We start from the raw sequence: 23,820 nt of genomic DNA, 5'->3' as shown, positions 1-23,820 counted from the left end.
TGACTTTTATTCACTGTGATTTTCTCTTAATCTTCACTATTGGATAGTAGTCTCCTCCAGTAAAGATACTATAGGATAAGAATAATCCAAAAAAAGGTTCGTCCTTTGGCAAATGTTTGCTTATCACGCATCCCTTTTTCTTCAAGCATCCTGGAACCACCTCCTTTGGAATGTCTTCATTCAATCTGAGTAATGCCATCATGGGCAGTGGAATCCTGGGCTTGTCCTATGCCATGGCCAACACAGGGATCATCCTTTTTATGTAAGTGAATGGACATATCTACACTTGGTTCAAAGCCCATGCATACCTGGTGCTCTTTCAATTAATCTGAAGTTTGATCTTAGTGAATAGGAATAATCTGAGAAAATATTAACATATTCTCTTCCTTTTAAATAAAACAACAATGAAAAGTAATCAGAGCAGTCTAATCATCATACTAAATGGCAGAAAGTTTATGTGCCCAATCCCCCAAACTGCTGGAACAGCCCTACCAGTCCATAGAAACCATTTTACAAAGTAATTTGTTATAAAATAATTTGGTGTTTAACAGTTAAAAAGATCTTTCCTGTCAGGAAATCTGACTTTATACACACTCTTAGGAAAAACATCCCTTCCTAAACCAGACCTACAGATTCCTGCATGCCCTGGTCCCATCCCCTGTGCCCCTATATACAAGATATACTGGGCACAGTGAACTTCTCTCCACCCCATGAAGGTGCCATTCCCTCTCACCACAGGTCCTTTGCACGTGATCTTGGAACCTTCTTTCCTTTCCTCTTCAGCTAGTTAACTCCTCACAACTCAGCTCAGCCTCACCTCAGTTATGCCTTCCCCCAATCTCCGTGACTGGGACAAACCACCTTATTAGACACTCATCACAGTGTTAATATTTTAGTGCAGTCATCTGATTCATTTGGTTAATGTCTCTCTCCCTTGCTAGACTATCATCTCCAAAGGGTTGAGCCTATGTCTGTTTTTACTCACTGCATGTCTGTATCCCCAAGACCTAGAAACAGTGCTTGGCACGGGGATTTTGCAGAGTGGCCAAAGTTTATACCTAAACCAATGCAGTTTATCCAAACTTGGTCAAATGCTGCCTAGTGGTAGCAGCATCACATAGCCAACCTGGAGGATGGACACCACATTTTCTGTGACAGACAGCCACAGACATCTGTGCATTACGTACAGCCTGGTATTTTCAAAGACACAGTTAGTGGCAGTGAAATGCTTCACAAGAATAAAGTCTAATGTTAGTCAGGCATCAGTATGAATGCAGATCACAACCCCCAATGCAGTGCTGGAGTCTTAAATAACTGTCTAAGAATGCAACATTTATATTATAAATATATGCTATTTGTGTTCTGAATATCACTTATGATTAGGTAATCACACAGCTATTTGAGGGCTAAGGATCGGGCTAAACTATAAATATTTATATTGTGTCAGTGCTTTGATTGAACTGTTAGATGTCATATTTTTTAGCTGAATGGGTTTTGATATCAGCTTTACTTTTCTAAGCCACATTTGAAATAAAGTAGTGTTTAAAAATTTTCTGTCTCCTAATGGCTAGAGGTATATTCATATGCATAGTTGTACACTTCTATAATGTACACTACCTCTAAGACAAAAGACTGCCTTCTTCTTACTAATTACACATACCATTAAAATTAATTAGGGGGCTTCCCTGGTGGCGCAGTGGTTGAGAGTCCGCCTGCCGATACAGGGGACATGGGTTCGTGCCCCGGTCCGGGAAGATCCCACATGCCACAGAGTGGCTGGGCCCGTGAGCCATGGCCACGGAGCCTGCGCGTCCGGAGCCTGTGCTCCACAAGGGGAGAGGCCGCAACAGTGAGAGGCCCGCGTACCACAAATAAATAAATAAATAAAATAAAATAATTAATTAGGAAATTTTCATAGATCACTGATGAATAGAAGTAAGAAACACTCCCCCCAATCCTAGAGTTCATTTTCATGGCAGGAGAGTATTCCACTTTTAAAACTGAAAGCCTCATTTCAGGCCTGTAAACATTTAGCAGATTAATTTGGCCAGAACAATTACATAGCTAGATATCATGAGGTGTGTTTTGTGTATCCAAGTAGCCCAAACTGTATTCAGCAATCTCCCTTAATTCCCAACAAGTGACATAGGATTTCATCGGTGTTACTTTTAGTATTTTCTGCCAAAGCAGAAAATGTATTTAGAATACAGGGTATGCTCATTATTTTTCCAGGGAACAAAATTATATAATCTGACTTACATAATTCTTTTAAAACAGGTCAATTCATAACGTATATGGAAAAATGTATGAATAAGACATTGATTAGGCAGTTCTGGTGAACATGTTTTGTGAAAGAAAAAAAAAAGTACCATAGAGCTAGAATAGCTATAACATTTGTAACTTGTGGTCTAAATCTACGTTTGTAACATTGACTTCCCAAGAAATTACCAAAGAATTAGATCAGTTGAGGGGAGACTGTTTGGTACGCTCTCATCATATTAAACAAAGGATAAGATTTTTTTTAAAAATTTCAGGTAAAGTTTAGTATTGTGCCTTAATTTATTATATAGTTGCTTCTACCTACACTCTTTATTTTTGCTGTCCAATTCTTGTTTTTTGGAGAAGCATTGATCATTGTATACATAAAGAAATCATATATGCCTGTGGACATGTGGAGGGTCCTGAGCCAGAAATGATTTTTCTGAGCAAAGGTTTTCCTGCACCCTAGACTTACCTTTCTCTGTTGTCTCTATTACACAGGCAATTGCCAGACCCTCTGGTTCATCACTGTCATCTAATATGTAGACTCAGTAGTAACGGAGCTCAGAATTTGCTTTGACTTCTGTATTTCTAGATTTTAGATTAATGTTTAGTCAGGTCATTGAATATCCCTTCAATTATAAATGTTCATGGGAATATCACGCAAATATGGTGTACATATACCCATATGCTGAGTAAGTATTTGCTAATTTTGCTATACATTTAGCATCTAAGTTATAAACCAGATTCTACTACTGGGTAGAATCTAAGACTAAAAAAGGTGTGTTAGGAACTTCCAATAGTACGTTTTGGCCCATAAAATAAAGCCAATTCCAGTTCTGGGACATTTAAGGGCATTGGTGGAGTTCTGAAAAGAATTTTTCAGCTTCCGCCAAATCCACATACTCTCGGAAAGTTAATGATCGAAAAGACCAGTGTAATAATGTATTGTAACATCTAATATTATTACATCTTATTTTTTGTAGAAACATTATTGTCTCCTCTCTATTCCCTTCACAGAATCATGCTGCTTGCCGTGGCAATCCTATCTCTCTATTCAGTTCATCTTTTATTAAAGACTGCCAAGGAAGGAGGTATGCTACTCCCTAGACCTAAGACATGCTATTTTGATTCTCATCAAAGGGTATTTAAGTCTTTAGTTCTATACCTATAGGATGGTGTTAGTCAATTTTACATTTCATTTTCTTCTAACCCCAATCACATGGTCTCTCCATGTTTTTAGTTATCTGGGCAAGTGGGACAAGTGAAAGTCAACCTGCTCAGGTTCAAGCCAAATAGAGAAAACGACTTTTGGTGGATGATAGAAATAACAGTTCTGACTTGCTGCATGGAGCCAAGATGAATGAAGGCATCGCTTCTTGTTTGGGGAACATTTACCGTATTTTGTAATGGCTTTTGAGATTGCGTATTTGGGGTTTGTAATTTCTATATGGTGTTTATTTACATGTTTGAGGCTCCAGTGTAGAATTACATAGAAATATTTTAGTCACTAAAACAGTTTTTTTTAAACAAGTTTCTTTTCATTTTTGATTACAGGATCTTTAATTTATGAAAAACTAGGTGAAAAGGCATTTGGATGGCCTGGGAAAATCGGAGCTTTTATTTCCATTACAATGCAGAACATTGGAGGTAAGAGGATCTAGCTTTCAACAAACCATTTAAACTTTCTAAAAGATGTTCAAGAAATAAGAAAACTCGGGCTTCCCTGGTGGCACAGTGGTTGAGAGTCCGCCTGCCAATGCAGGGGACACGGGTTCGTGCCCCGGTCCGGGAAGATCCCACATGCCGCGGAGCGGCTGGGCCCGTGAGCCATGGCTGCTAAGCCTGCGCGTGCGGAGCCTGTGCTCCGCAACGGGAGAGGCCACAACAGTGAGAGGCCCGCGTACCGAAAAAAAAAAAAAAAGAAAGAAAGAAATAATAAAACTCAATGGCAATGAACAGGCCCTTTAAATACAGAAAAATAGCTGTTTTATCATTTTTAAATTTCAAAAGTAGAGTTTCCTAAATAGATTTGCTCTTTAATTGCTCTTTAATCCCTCTTTAATTGAAAATAGCAATATCTAAGAAATGAAATACTATATAAAACCCTACCAAATAAATTCTAGAATTAAAATATAAAATAAAACCTTTCTTGATTTCAAATGGCTTTAATTATTACTTTTAAAAGTTAAAGCATTAGTGCTTATATCTGTCATTGCCCAAACAGTTGATGTGTCACATGTATGATTGAGTTTATTTCATAAAAGGGAAAATTTAGTATCTGAGGCACATAGCCAAATTTTGGGGTCCTTGAGACACAGCCTGCACAGAGCCAGCCCATTGTAGAGTATCCCTAGAAATTGTGCTAAGGCAAAACTCTGGCTAGGCATCGGAAGCATTAGAAAGCACAGATTTCTTGGTTCTACAGATTCTTTTAATTCCTACTGAATGATCACTTCCAGAGGAGAGCCGAGAAGTACATATTTTTAATAGTGTTCCAGGTGATATGTATGCCCACCAGCTTCACTGGTCCTATCGTGTCTTTGACCCTCAAAAGGCATCTTGACCCATATTTCAGATGTCCTACTGGCTAAGTCTCCTTGCACGACCTGCACTATATCACCACGTAGTGGAACTTATTTCCTCACCTCCTACCCCATCCCCAAACCTGTTATTCTATACTTCTGTTCTTTCATCTCAGTGAACAATACCAGCAGCATCCAGTTTCTTAAGCCACCAAGCTGGGTGTCAGCCTAAACTTTTCCCTCTCTCCCTAACCCTGACAGTCCAATCAAATACCAGCTTTTATCCATTCTTTCTCCTATTTAGCCTTTGAATCTCTCCTCTCCTTCTGGTCTCACTACCACACTTCAGGTGATTACTATTTCTGCTCAGACTTTTGCAGTAGACATCTACCTGTTATTCCTGTATTCAGTTTCCCCTCTTCCATCTGTAATTCATCTTCCAAATTAACTTTCTCAAATTCAGATCTACTCTTGCTTCTCACATGCATAAACTTCTTCAGCATGCCCTCATGATTTTCAAGATAAAATTTTAACTCTTTAGTCTGATATATAAGGGTTTTCATCATCTTTCCTTTGCCTACCTTTCTGATACCTTTCCTACAAACCCTAATATCTCTCTCTCTGTGTCTCTCTACCTATCTGTCTATCTATCGTCTGTTCCCTATGTGTCCTGTGTCATACTATAACAAACTATATTTAGTTCCCCTACTTTTACAATCTTCCAGCCCTAACACATACACATTCTCTGGCTCTCCCTCCGTTTGCTCCATGATCCATCGGTCTCTAGGCTATTAGGTACTAGCTCTTCTGGGCTCCCTTAACCTTGTGTGTATATATCTGGTATGTCACTGTTTTTTAAAAGACATTTTAAAACCCATGAGTAGAGAATAGACTTTTGACACCTGATAACACCTGAATTTGAGTTTGTTTCTGTCACTATCTATGACCTTGGGAAAATCACTTACACCTCTGAGTCCAATTTTTCCACCTATGCAATTGAGAGTAATAGTTCATCCTCACAGTGTCATAATAATACAGGTTCAGTACATGCACCCTTCCTCTCCAGTTCTTAGATGCAATATCCATGTCACTGGAGCCCTCCTGGTTGTTTTTAAATGGCATTTTTATAATTATAAGACAAATATATGCTAATTGTGAAAAAGGAAAACATTACATAAATATATAAATTACAAAGAAGTGTTTATGTAAATCATCCTTAGAAAAACCCATGCCAGGTTTTCCTCTATGACAAATTTAACAAATATATTGTTACTGTTAAAACAGGATCGTCTTCTAATACTGATTTACAGCTTGCTTTTTTTATTTAACAATATGCCTTGAATGTTTTTGCATATTACTCTTTTTAATGGCTTTTGAGCTTTCCATTGTATAAATACACCGTAATTGGTTTACTGAATCCCTTGATGAACAGTTTTGGATCGTTTCCAGTTTTTTACTATTGCAAACAATGCTGCAATAAACAAACTTGCACAGAGATCTTGCAAGGAGGTCATTCTTCTTGATTAATAAAATCACTGGAATTATCTAGCATTTCTAGAATGCAGCAATTTCTTTAGTAACCTTTATCCAACTATACCTGCTCCTGATAACAGATAGTTGGTAGGCAGATAAATAAAATCAGTCATATCTTAATGATTTGTATTTATGTCTTTCATATTTTTTGTATCGTAAGACTACAGTCCTGGGTAGAACTTGGTAGTAACACTGGAATTGTTTCATTCATTTTACTGGCATTGGGTCCCAAGCATATAAGTCCCCCATTCCCCACCAAATAAACTGCTTTACATTTGGTTCAAATTCTCAGCCTTATCAAGATTTAAAATATCAAGCTTTTCATAGGATCTCTTCATAGGTGATCTAATATACTTGTTTGGACCACTGAACTAACTGGACATACACATGCTTAGCCCTGAGCCCAACAGGCTGAGTCGCAACAGCATTGTCTATTGTTCCAAGTATAGCTACTGTTATGCTTCTAAAGAATGGAATAAACTATAACATGGTCTCTCAGTCAAGCCCCTCACCCCACAGTGTGGCTTTAAGGGAGTGAGATGAAATTTCATACACCTTTCCTGAAAATCTCTCACTTTGGTTACTCTATGTGATTAGTGGTTATTGTGGCCTAAAAGAAATCACTGTATTTCTGTATTTAGCAACTCCACATTTAGAACGTTTAATTTTCTCAATCCCCTGAAAAATTAACACTGACCATTAGCAGAATAATGTTGACATTACCCAGACAAGTCTGGATCATTCTGAATTTTCGAAGACCAAACACATTAACAGTGGTGACATCACTGAGAGTCAGCAACTAATAGCTCTAAAATTGAATGGTACCTCACTGAACCAGTTAATCAGAAATATCTCCTCTGTTTACCCTCTGTAAGATTTAGCTTTAGCCAAGGTCTTTGTAAAGATTAACCAAATCATGTTTACAGAAGACACATCAGATATTGTAAAAATCATTTCATTTTCACAATAGAGAAGAAACACTGGCCTGAAATCAGGGATCTTATATTTTGGATGTGGTCTGTCATTTTCAAGCTGTGTGATCTTGGACATGTCAGTTAAGCTCTCAAAATTTTTATATCCTCAGCTGTGGAATGAAGATGATAAATTGCACCTTGCTCTTTCACGTGGATTTTCAGCTGATCACACGCAGAACTAAACAATGTAGGGAATTGTTATCACCGTTATTACTTTTGTTTGAGATTAAGGAAATATTTTAAGCTATTAATAGTTCAATCTGCAACTTAGATATCTGCTTTAAATGTCTGTTAGCAAAAATTCACCAGAAGGATGTAGCACACACTTAAACCTTGCAATGCAAAACTTGTCAGTTTTATTTTCAATTGAGTCTTTTGATCACGTGTGAAATAGCAAATTAGTCTTATTCTTCATTGAGTGGATGGACTTGGGAAAGGGATGTTGCATAAATCCCTACAACTGTAGGCAAAATTTTATGTTATGCGTATGTATGCATAAATATTTTTCCAGGGAGAGGGTTTATAGATTTTATAGATCAGGTATTCAGAAGAGTACATGGTCACACATACATCACTTATCTAGACGTTCAAGAAATTTTGCCACTTTGTATGATTTCTTATTTGGACAAAGGATATAGAAAAATCTTCATTGACAAAGGTTAGAGAAGCTATCCTCTCTTGTACTTTTTTTTTTTAATCAATCCAGTATGACTCCAGTTTGGAGAATCAGTGGTCTGAGATTTTGTATGCCCCCTAGGGAGATTACAGAGGACTAAACTGGTGCCCACCTAGGGAGGGCAGAGTGACATGTATTCTACCCAACTCCACCCTGCAATTCCCCCCGTTCTTTTGTGGCCGCCAGACCCCTGCCCGAGTTCTAGATACTAAAACATGCACACTCAGTAAGGTCATGATGACTTATAACAATTGAGGAAAACCCTTTGAAACTGCAGCTTCACTGAAAACCTCAGAGCTGGATTTAACACAGAATCAGCATTGATACTGTTAGCAAAGGTCCATAGGCAAGAGCCAAAGGGCCAAATGTCTATTTATGAGAAGAACTTGGAAACAGTACAGAATACATAGTGGATGGCTTTTCTTTCGGTTTGGGAATTACTGAGAAGGAAGGGTATACCAATGCCTGGACTTCTCACAACTTGCCTGTGACTTTGGTGTTGTGCACACCACTAAGCTCTCATGTTTTCCCTTTTAGCCATGTCAAGCTACCTCTTCATTATTAAATACGAACTACCTGAAGTAATCAGAGCGTTCATGGGACTTGAAGAAAATACTGGGTATGTCTTCTGCTCTCTCTGTAACATCAAGAGACTCATTCTACTTGGTCTTTTCTGATCCTAATATTCTGGTCTCTCTTTTCTAGAGAATGGTATGTCAATGGCAACTACCTCGTCATATTTGTGTCAGTTGGAATCATTCTTCCACTTTCTCTTCTTAAAAATTTAGGTAAAGTCATTTTCCATTTTTATTTTCATTTTGTATTTCAAGAGGTAAGCTGATTGTGGACGCCATGTTCACCTTCCGGAATCTCTCTGCTAACCCCTAGGTTACCTGGGTTATACCAGTGGATTTTCTCTTACCTGCATGGTGTTTTTTGTCAGTGTGGTAAGTGAGTTTTGACATGATCCTTGTAACTTGGTAGGCGTGTGATGCTTTCAGTGCCTGAATTGGTGTCCTCATTTTGGTTCAAGGACATCATTAGCATGAAATAGTTCTTGTATCACAAGCAATTTCCTTGTACTCTAATTTGGAATGAGAAAAGAACAGTCATGAGTTTAAAAATAGTTGAGTTAGAATGTCAAGACCATTGCTAATAGTATGTTCTAGGCATACTGAATGTATATTTGGATGAAAGGAACACTTCAAGCAGAAATGTGACAACAATCCAGTATTTAGACAGGCGGAGGAAAAAGAAGGGAAGAGTCCCAGAAGCTAAGTGAGTAGGCTGTAGAATTAGCCATATTTACATGAATCAGCCATTTTCTCTTACTCATTCTACCCATGAAGAGAAGGTGACCACAGTGGAATTAAAGAAAGAAATCCTCTCCCCACCCCACTCCCTCTCCCCTCCAAAAGGGGGAATTTCTGCTAATAACATGAATGCCAACATTTATATAGCATTTCTCCAAAGAGGCAAAGGAGGAGGGGGGAATTTCCTGATGACCCATATTTTCATTAGTTTGAAGAAATGAAAGAGATGCAACATAGCAAGAAAATGATCATCTTTCTCATGGAAGAGTATGCATGAAGTTTGGGATAGATTCACGCAAAATACTGTCTTGTTGACTCTTGCCAACCATGGTTCCAACTCTTTACATCGAACTGAGGCTAGAGGGAGTCTCCATTGTCCATTAGTCTAAAAGGAATCCTCAGCAGACTTCCCTCACCTCTACCCCATAAACCACCCACAGGGATTTTTGTTTCATTGTTTTCCTCAAAAGGCTGACTTGTTGTTGTTGTGTTAATGACCCGGGTCTAGGTGATTTACAAGAAATTCCAAATACCCTGCCCTCTGCCTGTTCTGGATCACAATGTTGGGAATCTGACATTCAACAATACAGTTGCAATGTACGTGATGATGTTACCCAACAACTCTGAGAGTAGTGGTGTAAACTTCATGATGGATTACACCCACCAGAATCCTGCAGAGCTAGATGAGAACCAGGCCAAGGGCTCTATTCATGGCAGTGGAGTAGAGTACGAAGCACACAGTGATGACAAGTGTCAGCCCAAATACTTTGTGTTCAACTCCCGGGTAAGTGAGGGGCCTAGGCCTCTAAGAGCCTAGCAACGTGGCCTCTGAGTTTTTATCTCACAAGATGAGATGGTCTGGGGTAGCTCTCTCTGTTGGAATGCTAAACATGCGTTGTTGTCTTTGTTTTTCAGACGGCCTATGCAATTCCCATCCTAGCATTTGCTTTTGTATGCCACCCTGAGGTCCTTCCCATCTACAGTGAACTTAAAGAGTAAGGCAGCCATTATTTTAGCATTCTAATTTGCTTTGAAAATGTGCTCATATTTTCAAAGGTGCTTTATACAGAAGCATAGTTTACAGCTTTGTCTTCACAGGAGGTTTATGCTATAACCACTCATCAGTAATGTGCTTTGACCACAAAGGTGTGAATCAACCCCCTCACTGCTTCCTTTTCTCTTGTTCCTTCATCCTAATGATCCAGGGGAGGGGTTCAGGACAGGGGGAGGATGAGCCAATGTCTGTAAGGATTTTGGCAAGCATGGGGAATTTGTATTTGAATATTGGTGGGAAGAAGTGAGGTCACCTGAACTGGAAATGACCCACACCCATGAAGACAAAAAATTATGATTAGGGTGGCCTGGGTAAGCCACTGATGTCACCTGTGGTCAGTTTTTAACCCTTGCCTAGAAGACATTCCACCACTGGGATGTGCCCGTATCTGGCCTTCATCGTCTAATCTGTATAATGGAGACACTGGCTAGACAATCTTCTTTCTTCCAGCTGATATTCTATGATTCCTTAATACTCTTTTCCCTTTGAGGTTGTTAACATGCCCTTGGGGATGAATGGGTCTGAGTCCACTACAGCAGCTTCTTCCTTTACCCTGAGGGGAGGTGGTCCTATAATTCTCATCTTCTTTACCCAGACATCAATAACCTCAGTCCTTGTTCTCACTAAATAGCAATAACTTGCCCCATATATTCAGATTTACCTCTTAAAAAATTTATAGAGCACTTTCAATTATTTTGATGTCTTTGATTTACTTGGAAAATCCCATGTAGTAGTTACTCTACACTTGATCTGAGCCGAAGGACAGAAAAGTGATAGCAGTTACCCCAGTGTCAGCAGCCAGATGCCTCTAGAATGGTTTCCAGAAGCTGTCCAGGTAATGATACCAGGCTTCAGGTTGTCTGGACTCCTGGAAGTAGTGTTTTGCTGTTTCTAGTGGATTCTGGTCCTCAAATCTATCTCACTATGAAATATGAAGTCTTTCTACATTAGGAGCCTGTTTGACCTTTGTGCTAATTACATTCTTAAATACTCAATAGACAAGCATATTTATCAACATAAAATAAACTGATCCTCATCTAGGAAAATAGTCCTTTCTAAGACTAAAGAAGTAGCCTTTAAGAAAAATGGAAACAAATCCTCCATAATTCCCTAAGGCAAATTTAAATAAGCTGTGTTTCTGCACTAGAAATGCCGTTTTATAATGAGTAACACAGGCACACATTCTTTTATTATTTTTAAAATTTTAATTGTAAGTAGTGATATTTTCATCTGTTCAGAAAACCAAAGCTCAGTGTTCTTTTTCTTTTCAGTCGGTCCCAGAGGAAGATGCAAACAGTGTCAAATGTTTCCATCACAGGGATGCTCGTCATGTACCTGCTTGCTGCCCTCTTTGGTTACCTAACCTTTTATGGTAGGTCACTCTGTCAAAGTCATTTTCTTTGTGCAAATCCTAGTTGGACTGATCATTAATCCGGGTAGGTATAATTCTTTTAATTACTCTCAATAAACAGCATGATCTGTAGATGCACATGCTCAATTAACATGCTATTTTAGTCTCATCATTTGACCTAAGAAAATGGAAACTGAACCAGGCTGCCTAACAGGTTATAATAATTTGTGAATTCACACATATTTTGTAAAAACCTTCCCTCTACTTTAGTTATTTTCCTTAGGGGATAGAGGATATTTCTTTGGCTTGACTCTCTAAGCCATCTAAAGCTACATACGTACTGTGAGAGTGAATCAGATTGCATGTTGTAAAGCTCTTTTAGTGGAATAACTAACTACCAAGCAAATGGCAGAAAAAGTACCAAGTCCTTGAGTTGGAACCTGCTTCTTGTTTACCAGTCAAGTCAAATCTGGGGGCTTGGAGCATTAGACAAATTTTCTGGGTTATCTCATTCTATTCTGTTATAGTGAATGGTTTCCTAAGAAAAAAGGACATGACAGAATTCCTTTTGATCTGGGGACGTACTATCAAAAAACAAAGTGACTACGGCCATGTTTGATTATGCCAAAGACATATCCACGTTTGATTATGCCAAAAACATAACAGGACACAAAAGGATCAAGATTGGTCTTCTCTTCGATGAAGCATGGCCCTACAGACAAATTTCAGGGAATCAAACATTAACACAAAACAATGTTATCAACATAAATATGTTTTTAAAATAAGCCTCTCTAACATTTTGCATTATTTCTTCCCTGCTGACTTGGTAAATTAAATTGATTACAAGACAAATTGGGTAGGAAGAGACTGGAGGGGGCACCATTTGCTTGTTTTTTTTTGTTTTCTTGTTTTTGACTAATATTTGGCTTTTAACCAAGCACTGATTTAGATTGGGCATTAACTCTTCACTGGTTGGGAATTAATGAAAATTGGGTCAATGCCTTTGAAGGTATTTTTAACCCCCTTTGTCTGATTTAGAGGAGAGTAGTGGGAAAATCAGAGTACATCTGATTCTGTAAGCATTTCCTTGTCATTTATGCCTGGAATTCTGAAAGAAGTGTGTTTTCCAGGAGGGCAGCATCTTAATCTTATAGCAGAATTCATTGGGAGACCCTATAACAATCATACTAATTCATCTTTGTTACTTAATCTAATGAGTCTCAACTCAGTGAGACAAACAGAAAACTTGAAAAAGCCCAGAAGTATGTCTGTCAGTGTTATGATGGAGTCATAATTGTTGAGCTTGAAAAAGTGTTAAAGATCATTTGTCCTAGGGTTTCCATACTGGGTTTGGAGAAGCTGCTTCGGGGCTCACTGGGCAGGTGAGGGTGGAGGGAGGTGGCAAGATGTGAGGGACAGGCTGATGAGGCTTGGCTCTTTCATCCCTTTCAACCAGAGGACCTCAGCCTGTCCTCTGTTTTGTGATGCTTCTGTAGAGCAGAGAAAGATTTATCACGATGCAAATGACTTAGAGAAGAGCCTTAGCAATTTTATATTACCTCCTGCAACTTTACAAGCTTCAGGGCCCTTTTGTTCATTGGAACAAAGGTCACATAGCTAATAAGCTAAGAGACAGGATAAAAGCAGAGGTGTCAGGATTCCCAGACCTGGGTTCTTTCTACTATACTGTGTTCCTTCTGCAAAACGTTGTCTTAGGTAAGCAGTGCCGATTTGACTACACCTAGTGGACTCATTCTCCTCTTCCTCTTTGCAGGAGAAGTTGAAGATGAATTGCTTCATGCTTACAGCAAAGTGTACACATTTGACACCCCTCTCCTCATGGTACGCCTGGCCGTCCTTGTGGCAGTAACACTAACTGTGCCCATAGTGCTGTTCCCTGTAAGTACATGGCTTTGGTGAAAGAATCCTGCTTGACACCACAGATTAGTACATACGTTCTGACTTGATGTTGATTTAATTATAATGCAATGCCCAGGAACATTATTTTTTTATATAGCATTTTGAACCCACTTAAAAATTGACTATGTAATATGTAGACAGAGCAAGTATTTTTTTAAATTTTTTATTTAAAAAATTTTTTTAAATTATTTTTGGTTGCACTGCGTGGCTTGCGGGCTTAGAGTTCCCCAACCAGGGATCCAATCCATGCCCTTGGCAGTGAAAGCACAGAGTCCTAACCACTGGACTTCCAGGGAATACTTGCTAGAGCAAGTATTTTTAAATGTTAAGTACTTTTTAAATGTAGGGGGAAAATCACAAAATTTATTTCTATGTATTTGTTTTACAGCTTTATTGAGGTTGAAATTAAATTTTTTAACATCTTTATTAGAGTATAATTGCTTTACAATGGTGTGTCAGTTTCTGCTTTATGACAAAGTGAATCAGTTATACATATACATATGTCCCCATATCTCTTCCCTCTTGCATCTCCCTCCCTCCCACCCTCCCTATCCCACGCCTCTAGGTGGTCACAAAGCACCGAACTGATCTCCCGCTGCTATGCAGCTGCTTCCCACTAGTTATCTATTTTACATTTGGTAGTGTATATATGTCCATGCCACTCTCTCACTTTGTCCCAGCTTACCCTTCCCCCTCCCTGTATCCTCAAGTCCATTCTCTAGTAGGTCTGCATCTTTATTCCCATCTTGCCCCTAGGTTCTTCATGACCATTTTTCTTTTTTTTTTTTTTAGATTCCATATATACGTGTTAGCATACAGTATTTGTTTTTCCCCTTCTGACTTACTTCACTCTGTATAACAGTCTCTAGGTCCATCCACCTCACTACAAATAACTCTGTTTCATTCCTTTTTATGTCTGAGTAATATTCCATTGTATATATGTGCCACATCTTCTTTTTCCATTCATCTGCTGATGGACACTTAGGTTGCTTCCATGTCCTGCCTATTGTAAATAGAGCTGCAATGAACATTGTGATACATGACTCTTTTTGAATTATGGTTTTCTCAGGGTATATGCCCAGTAGTGGGATTGCTGGATTATATGGTAATTCTATTTTTAGTTTTTTAAGGAACCTCCATACTGTTATCCATAGTGGCTGTATCAATTTACATTCCCACCAACAGTGCAAGAGGGTTCCCTTTTCTCCACACCCTCTCCAGCATTTATTGTTTGTAGATTTTTTGATGATGGCCATTCTGACTGGTGTGAGATGATATCTCATTGTAGTTTTGATTTGCATTTCTCCAATGATTAATGATGTTGAGCATTCTTTCATGTTTGTTGGCAATCTGTATGTCTTCTTTGGAGAAATGTCTATTTAGATTTTCTGCCCATTTTTGGATTGGGTTGTATGTTTTTTTGATATTGAGCTGCATGAGTTGCTTGTATGTTTTGGAGATTAATCCTTTGTCAGTTGCTTCATTTGCAAAGATTTTCTCCCATTCTGAGGGTTGTCTTTTCATCTTGTTTATGGTTTCCTTTGCTGTGCAAAATCACAGCAAGATCCTTTTTGACCCACCTCTTAGAGAAATGGAAATAAAAACAAAAATAAACAATGAAACTGACCTAATGAAACTGAAATTAATTTCTAAACTCAAATTCAAAAAAGCAGATCTTGAGCTTCTCTCTTGTGGATTAGTAGAAATGAGTAGGAATTCATATAACTTCTGAAATTTGAAAGCCGAAACCACTTTCAAATCATACTACATTTTCACCACAGTTCTGAAGGTATTTCATTCTCTCCCCCGATTTTATTGTGCTACCTAAACATCCAAAAGTCACCTTATTTAATCTGATTTCTTGAAGGCTAATGAGAAGGAGATTCATGTTAAGTAAATTACACACTAGAACCAAATTTCTTGAAAAATAGTTGTGTTATCCATCACATGTCTCTTCTTCTGCTGCTCCCAAGACTGACACACACCCTCTTGCCAGACTCGTACTAGGACGGTCCCTACATGGCATTTGCCATTGGCGCCAGTAGTCCTGGGATCACAGAGCAGGGCTGGTCATGGAGACTTGGGCTGCATGAGTTAAAATCACCACCTATGGATAAACACAAGTCTGCACTTTCCTGCCAACTCTTCTACTTTCATAAGCACTGAATTTAGCATTCATTTTAGGGGGAAAAATCAGTAGCCAGCACTGTCCTGCAAAGAATGTTCCATACAGGGCCAAGCAGATGAGGACTGCTCATATAATGACACTGTGGTCACTTTAAATGCAGCTTGTGTGCTGAATTATTTTTTGGCACATTCCTTTTTCATGAGTGCATGAAATCAGATCCTTATTACTATGGCGGCCAAGAGTTTACTTTTAAATAATGTCTTGCCTCTCATATATCTGAAAGTATTTCAAATGTTATGCGTTCATCTTTAGCCTAAAATCAGCTCCATTGTGGGAACAAGGCAGAAGACAGCTGTAGACAGAAAGGGTACCATAGGGTAGAATTTCCAAGCAAACAGCATCGCCAAGAAAAGAATATCTGGAACCCTTCTTTTTGTGTGTAAAGATATTACTGATTAAATTCTGGCATACAGTGGGCACTCATATCATTGTTGAATCAAAGCATTTTGCAAAAGAAACCTGTTATGTGCTTCTGTATTGCTTTATTCATAAACCCTAAATACAGTGCTTTCAAGCCATGGTCTCAAGAGATTAATGGACTTGGCTGTCCTTACTCAGCTAGTTGGTAATAGTTGAACTAATGCATTGCTCACAGCATGACACTGATAGCTGCGGTCATGATAACAGGAAATGAAAGTCAGCCTTTGATTTAGTGATGACCATTTCACTTTGACATTAACAATCCAGATCGTCCACAGAAATTCTTCCCCTGTATAACAGATCAGGCAGTGGCATAAATCTGACCATCAGGAATGGCAACACATTTCCCATTAGTTGTATCTCCCACAGTAGTCTGGAAACATTTCCCATCCGATGCCCATTAAAACCAAAATTGACCATTAGAACCAAATTTCAGAAAACTAACTAACTGCTATCCTTCATTATGTGTTTAAACTCAACATTAGCATTTATGAAACATTTTGCATGAAATTCTGCCTCACCCTTACAACGTTACATTGAGATGGTCTGTTTGATTGTCCACATTTTCCCCTGGAGGTAAGCGGTGTGCACAGTGACTGGCACAAGATGAGCTCAGCAAGGTTTGCTAAGGAAAATCGTCTCCAAATGAATCTTGCCCTTTCTTGAGGTGTATAAGCTGCCTTTTCTAGCAAAAGCATAGATTTGTCCCCTCGCCGACATTTGCCATGAACTTCAGTTTGGGTGAGGATCTTAGCTATTTGAACCAAGCCTCCATGGTTTTGATGGATGACATAAAAGTGGGTCCATCCTCCCTGTCCCAGTCAAGTGCCACAAGGCTACATTCAGACACTTCTCTCCCAAAGTGATAGAAGTTGGTTGTGATGTATTTGTTTGTTTCTTACAGTTTAGAACCAACATTTTCCACGTGTCAAATGCTGAGTCAAACAGCATGGTTCTCCTGACAAGTTTCTTTGAATTAAGAAAACTCTTGACTAATAAGTTTATTTACTTTGCTTTGATATGCCCCCATACAAATAATAAAATGAACAAATAAAACCTAATATGTATTAGGTTTAATCTGGATTAAAATCTATCAGTTTTAGGTATTATTTTGTATTCTCCTATTTTCAACAAATATGTTGGTTCTTTTTCTTAAGAGCCCAAGAAGAGATGACAAGAGTTTTGTTGTTGTTGATGGTGGTGGATGCTTTTTCCTTTTATCTCTCCATTTATTATCTTTCTTTTCTCCAGACAGGTTAGCTTTTTCCTTCTTAGAAAGTGTACAAAGTAAGTGCTTGAAGTGTTTATTGAACAATAAATAAATAAAGAGAATTAAGACACTAGCTTTTTCACAAGTCACTCAACACTGTTTTTTCTTTCTTAGTAGTGGGAGGGGGTGATATGGAGTGGGATGTCTATTATGGGACTGCACCTCCTTCCCAAGGACGAATAATACCATTTTCAGCTTGTGCTTCCCTTTATGCAGAAAATGCACACATTACCATGAAAAACAGAAACCCCAATAACCCTAATGGGTTTATCAAGAACACACAGACTAAAATTCTACCTACCACACCTTAAAAAAAAAAAAAAGGAGATCGTGTCTCAGATTCTTTGGCTACTTCCTCTTCATTTTATTTTAGTAAAACCAATCTTTTCACTTATGTTGCCTTCAGACTTCCTGTTTTGAAGTGAATATAGATATAGGCCTAGAAATATGGCAGATGTTGCTATGAACTGGAATAGAACAGTGATGCATAGGTATTTCCTACACTCTTGTCCTACGCAATCCTTCTGAAGTATGGTTCACTTCTCAGCAACAGAATGGATTTTTTTTTAGAGTTCATAACTAAGGCTCCCAATTTCTACTCAACCTCCACGTTTCTGACCTCACATTGAGTTCCCACTTTAGAACACAGCACCTCCTAACAGGCTCCTGTTCAGAATGCTGTCTCTGGAAATAACAGATGTTTTCTCTAGAACTGCATGGAACTTTTCTAGAATTATTCACGGGGCTGTGGCTGGGGACTTCCCCACGCACAGCATCTGACCCACATTTCCAGGTTCTTATCAGTTTGTGTCAGAGAGAAAAGGGCACTGAGATAAGTGGGGCGGAAGGCAAGGCTTTCTGGGTAATAAGTCAGAGTCACCTTTATCTTGACACGGGTAAATAGAGCTGCAGGGGACCTCGCGATCCCAGGCTCACTCCTCAAGGCAGCATTTACACATGGAATGACTAGCAAGTTTCATTCTATTCTTTTCCACCAACTACCACCATCAGCAGCCTTCCATCTCCCTATTTGCACTGTTGCCCATTTTAGGAATGCATTGGCAACTCTATATGCCTTCAGTTCTGTTTGGGATTTTGTTACTCCTTATTCATTCTGAAGAGCAAGATTTCACCATTTACTTCAACCATTATTCCTGTCAACTTTCTATACTATTACATCATTAGGCCAAATCTTAGTCTTTCTGGGAGCCATGAGACCTTAGGAAACTGTATTTATTTACATTCAGAGGCCCTGTACAGATAGGTTTGCCTCTAACTCAGCTTATAGAATTAAAGGCATTATTTCAACAAAGGGCTAAAAAAGCACATACATGTGACCCCTGCCTGAAAATAACCTGTATTCTACTTGTTTATGCTATAAGTTTATCACTTTCAGACAAATAAATCCTTAAGCACTATGTATGAACCATAGAAAGCTTATTTTAAGCTTATGAAGTTTGTACAATATTGAATAAGCCTAATTGTAGGACATAACGTAGAATTTCCAAGCTGCTGGGGAAAACAAAATCAAACCATTTGTTTTCCTCAGTTTACTTTTCAGAGTGAGTTTCATAATTTTCACTCATCCAAATTTTAAAATCCGTTACAAACAAACCGTTTTCAGAGACTATCTGGCCTTGCCATTCTGGAAGTGAAATTGCCTTTTAAACCTAAGCAGATGGTTTTAATTTTTGGTGTACTGGTATGAAGAGAATGTCACATTAGACACTGCAAGCAATTCAGCTCAAAGTTTTTGTCATTCATATGTGTGTTTCAAAACATATTTTACATTTTCTCTCTTTTAAGTGAATTCCCATCCCCACACCATTAAGAGACTTCAGAAGCAAAATTTTAAAGTGAAAATCAATCCTAGCATTTCTAAAAATGGGAAGTTCTAGCTTAAGTGCTCACTTATTGAAAAGCCAATAAATGAATTCCACTAAGTCCAAAAGTGTCCTCTAAAAGATTCCAAAGATAAGAATATTTCCAACTTTGTTAAGCTGTTCAAACATAAATGGCACTCCCTCCCTCTACCCACAAGGATCTTTTTATCCTTTTACATCAGGGTAACTTGAGCAGGTGCTACAACTGGAGCCTCTCTTGACCCTTCCCCTACTTATTTCAGCTGCTGAAATAGGGCTGAAATCTGTCAAGGATCTCAAAGGGAGGAAAAAGTTTTGCTCTGTTCAACTTAAGTCAACATTTATTGAGTGCCTCCTTCATGCCAGACACTAAAGTAGAAATGAGAAATGTTAAGATTATTAGGTCTTGTTCTTTGCCTTTTGTGCATTTATAATCTATACTTGTGGGGAGGTAAAAGGAGAAAAAGAGAAAGGAGTGAACACAAAAGAGAAAGGAGTGAACACAAAATATATCATATTTTTTAAAATATCAGGCGGCAAAAATGGTAAGTCAAATGTAAAATTAAGAAACACCAGGTTTGTAAAAATTCTGTTCACAATCACATGCAAGTAAATTCAGTGCTTGCCCTTCATACTTAATCCAGGCTGATGAGACATGATTAGAAATCAACAAGGGTTTTATTGTGTCTCTGAATTATATATCTTATCTGTTCTTTTATCTCTTTCTGACTGAGATTATTTTCAAGAAAAAAATTCTGAAAGCCGAGAAGGTGAGCACAAGATAGATCACCAAGGAAAATGACACTTTCCGAAACATCAAAAATCAACATCAAACTTGCACAACAATATGAATGTACTTAATACCACTGGACTGTACATTTAAAAATGACTAAGATGGTACATTTTATGTTATTTTTAGTTTACTGAAATTTTTAAAATTTGAAAAAAAATCAGCATCAAGATCTTTTCTGGGAGAAAAAGGAAAAACAAAGAAAATGCTTTAGAGGGGTGAGAATATTTGAAATAGTAGATAAAGTTAAAAACAAAGCAGTGACAGAAAGGGGATAGAAATAAATTAGGAGTTTGGGATTAAAATATACACATTACTGTATATAAAATAAGTAACCAACAAGGACCTATTATATAGCACATGGAGCCATACTCAGTATCTTGTAATAACCTATAATGGAAAAGAATCTAAAAGAGAGAAAAAATATATATATATATGTGTATAACTGAATCACTTTGCTATGCTCTTGAAACTAACGCATTATAAATTAACTGTACTTCAATTAAAAAAAAAAAGCAGTGACCTTGACTTTGCACTTTCTTGCTGTAGATTCGTACCTCAGTGACCACGCTGTTATTTCCCAAAAGACCCTTCAGCTGGATAAGACATTTCCTGATTGCAGCCATACTTATTGCACTTAATAATGTTTTGGTCATCCTGGTGCCAACTATAAAATACATCTTTGGATTCATAGGTAAGTTTCAGAAAGGTTTTTATCTAATCAACTCAAGCTGTCCATAAATGGAGGACAGGGAGCCAGTGATGGGAGGTCAAGCATCCTAGTCCATCTCAGGCTCACAGAATTCCTAGTAGTCCAGCTGGTCACCGTCCCTCCCTCCTAGGCGACACTGGACGTTATTCATGGGATCAGAAAATGTTAGTGCTAAAACCTACTTTATAGGTCATCTAGTCTAGCTGCCTTTTCTGACAGACAAGGCAACTGAGCCCCATAGAAGTCACGTCATATACCTTGGAGTGAACCCAGGATTTGGACCTAGGTCTTAACTCTGCATCGAAAAGAGGAAGGAAGATAGATTTTACCTACAGGATGCCCTCTTAGGTCTGTGAGTATCAGCTGAGCCTTAAAGGATGTCTTTGGAGGAAGAGGAGGTTGACTTTGTAAAGCATATTATTTCCCTTAACTGGGTGGCCTTGTAATATATCTGATTTTCCATTCTGCTGATTTGAGGGTTCACTCACATTTTAAATACAATATAAAACTTTAAAAACTCAGGTGTAGGCCACTTGAAAAGTTAGAAGTGGATCAGAAGGGTGTGTGATGAGTTCAGCCTTCTTAGTATGTGTTTATATTACTAATTTCCTATAAATTTGTAACATTCAGCCTTTTTGTTGTTTATTATATGTGATGTATACTTACTAGCCAGCTATGATGTTAGGTGCATTTAAATTTTATTTATAAACATACCTTCTTTGAATAAGCATCCATGAGCTTATAGAACTCTTCATGCTTTGATTAGGGTCGCTTTAGATTTGGTTTCTTTCAAGTATATGCCCTTGGGTCTCTGCCCTGCTGAGTAAGACTTAGACCTGTCTGATGTCTCTCCTCAGGGGCTTCTTCTGCCACTATGCTGATTTTCATTCTTCCAGCAGTTTTTTATCTTAAACTTGTCAAGAAAGAACCTCTTAGGTCACCCCAAAAGGTCGGGGTAAGTAAGGTTTGCAATCTCTCCCATTATAACTTGCTCTTTGACTACATAGGGTAAACCAGGAAATGCATGCACACGGTTCCAAAAAATGAATTGATGCACAAGAACCAAAAATCAAAGATGGGCTGGAACTCTCTGGTGGAGAGAAAGGGGACATGGATTTCTGTCACTCAGATGATTCCAGGATTTCTTCTCTTCAAATATTAAATGTCTTGGGCTGAGTCCGTCCTACCTGTCAAATGCTAATGGAGTTTGCCCACAGGTTTCCATATGTTCCAGTTTCCACCACCAAGCTATTGCTGCACTATCCACAGGAAATTACACAGAAAGGAATTAGGCTCCCTAGCAGTGTGATGAAAAAATTTAAACATTTTGGTCATATTCGTTAGGTTTGTAAGGACCCCCCCCCAAAAAAATGTTGCTTCTGTTTTCCACTCCTCAGTATCTTGGTGTTCCCTGGTGTGGACTAAGAAACAGAACCATTCATTTTCCAGTTAATCTCTTACAGTATAATTTACAGTCTTATTAAGCTGGGGAGTATATATTTCTTTCCTATGATAGTACTGCAAAAATATATACTAGAAATAATTGTTTTTCCATATTAAATATTATCAATGACTGCTTGATAAAGTCTTATAGTAAGACTTGAGTCTGACTGACTGACCCTGAATTTTGCCTGGGAATCATTCTCCTCTCTGGATGGTTCAAGGAATTTGGTATCAAAAGCTCCCCCCATCATCTTGCCCCATAATTTCCACTCTATGTAGTCCATTCTGCTTGGACTTTTACAGCAGTGCGACCTTGGCAAATTACTTGTCTTTTTATTTTCAGTTTGACCAGATATAAAAGCGAGTGAAATTATCTACTAGATCCTTTCTAGTGAAATAAAAACTTTAGCTGATCTTTCCTCATATGTAGAATTAGGAGATTGATCTGTGTGGTAATATATAAAGCTCCTTCTAGTGTTAAAATTATGAAATATTTGTATGTAATTATATGTACATGTATATATATGTGTATATATGTAATTACATACACACACATACACTTTGAAGTTTTTTTCAAGGAATATGAAACATACATTATATTAGGCTTTTGGTTTTGTTTGCTTTAAAAAATTTAATCATATCATACATGCTACTCTTTTATAACCTGACCCTTTTCACCTAAAAGATTGTGAGCGCTCCCTAGGTCATTAAATCTTTTTCTATTGCTTGATTTGTAATGATTACAGGGTATTCCATCATTTTGATGTACCAAATCAATTAACCATTTTTCTATTTTAAACATTTGGGTTAAATCTCACTACTACTGTATTCACCCTCTTTCCCCAACTAGGGTTCTAAATTGATTGAACTGCTAGGCATGGACATCTAAGCTATAAGGATAATACAATTCAATATGCAAATCAGATGGCTGCCTTAAGTAAGCAAATTATAAAAGCAAACTGCACTAAGGAAGTGTAGTTTCTGTGTTCCCTGACAAGTTCTCTCTGACTTACAGGCTTCGATTTTCCTTGTGGTTGGAATCATCTTTATGATTGGAAGCATGGCACTCATTATAATTGACTGGATTTACAATCCCCCAAATTCCAAGCATCACTAACCCAAGGAAAAATACTATATTTTCCTGTTGGAGATAGTTGCAAATTATGCTCCCAAAGACTTTTGAGTTATCTCGATTGGAATGTTATTCACAGGAAATAACAGGAAGATTCCAAAGATGTTTACCAGCCATATCACCAGGCACCTGCAGAAGAGGAAATCATCATTTTCGTCACAAATGGCTGTTTATGTGTTTAAAATCTGTGGTGCACACTTCTACCCAGGTTTTACTAGAGCAGTGTGAGATGATGTATTTTTGCTTCTGCACAAGCAGAATAAGGGTAGCTGCATGATAATACCCTCTTCCCTCTCCTCCCACCTTCTCCCCCAACAAAAGTACCAAATTCCTGTATTCTCAGAACATCAAACAAAAATGCCCTGGTGGCAAAGCTATTACCATTTAATGCCTTCCCT

General features: G+C 38.1%; 1 protein-coding gene across 1 annotated transcript in view; it reads left to right on the top strand.

Moving 5' to 3' along the window:
- Nucleotides 1-23,407, top strand: part of SLC38A4 (solute carrier family 38 member 4) — a gene marked incomplete at its 3' end in the record, with an annotated part of 28,137 nt that extends 4,730 nt beyond the window's left edge. Inside the window, exons 3-15 of the mRNA XM_079715046.1 lie at nucleotides 147-262; nucleotides 3,280-3,353; nucleotides 3,817-3,909; nucleotides 8,505-8,586; nucleotides 8,673-8,755; nucleotides 8,856-8,914; nucleotides 9,789-10,064; nucleotides 10,196-10,275; nucleotides 11,606-11,706; nucleotides 13,460-13,584; nucleotides 20,685-20,829; nucleotides 21,705-21,802; nucleotides 23,306-23,407. Of these exons, the coding sequence (XP_079571172.1) occupies nucleotides 147-262; nucleotides 3,280-3,353; nucleotides 3,817-3,909; nucleotides 8,505-8,586; nucleotides 8,673-8,755; nucleotides 8,856-8,914; nucleotides 9,789-10,064; nucleotides 10,196-10,275; nucleotides 11,606-11,706; nucleotides 13,460-13,584; nucleotides 20,685-20,829; nucleotides 21,705-21,802; nucleotides 23,306-23,407 (1,434 nt within the window). The remainder of the gene's footprint in view (nucleotides 1-146; nucleotides 263-3,279; nucleotides 3,354-3,816; nucleotides 3,910-8,504; nucleotides 8,587-8,672; nucleotides 8,756-8,855; nucleotides 8,915-9,788; nucleotides 10,065-10,195; nucleotides 10,276-11,605; nucleotides 11,707-13,459; nucleotides 13,585-20,684; nucleotides 20,830-21,704; nucleotides 21,803-23,305) is intronic.
- Between the last annotated feature and the right edge of the window lie 413 nt (nucleotides 23,408-23,820).

The sequence above is a fragment of the Hyperoodon ampullatus genome (assembly GCF_949752795.1).
Source record: "Hyperoodon ampullatus genome assembly, chromosome: 11".
Classification (NCBI taxonomy): Eukaryota; Metazoa; Chordata; class Mammalia; order Artiodactyla; family Ziphiidae; genus Hyperoodon; species Hyperoodon ampullatus.
This window is presented reverse-complemented; position numbering and strand designations above follow the sequence as displayed.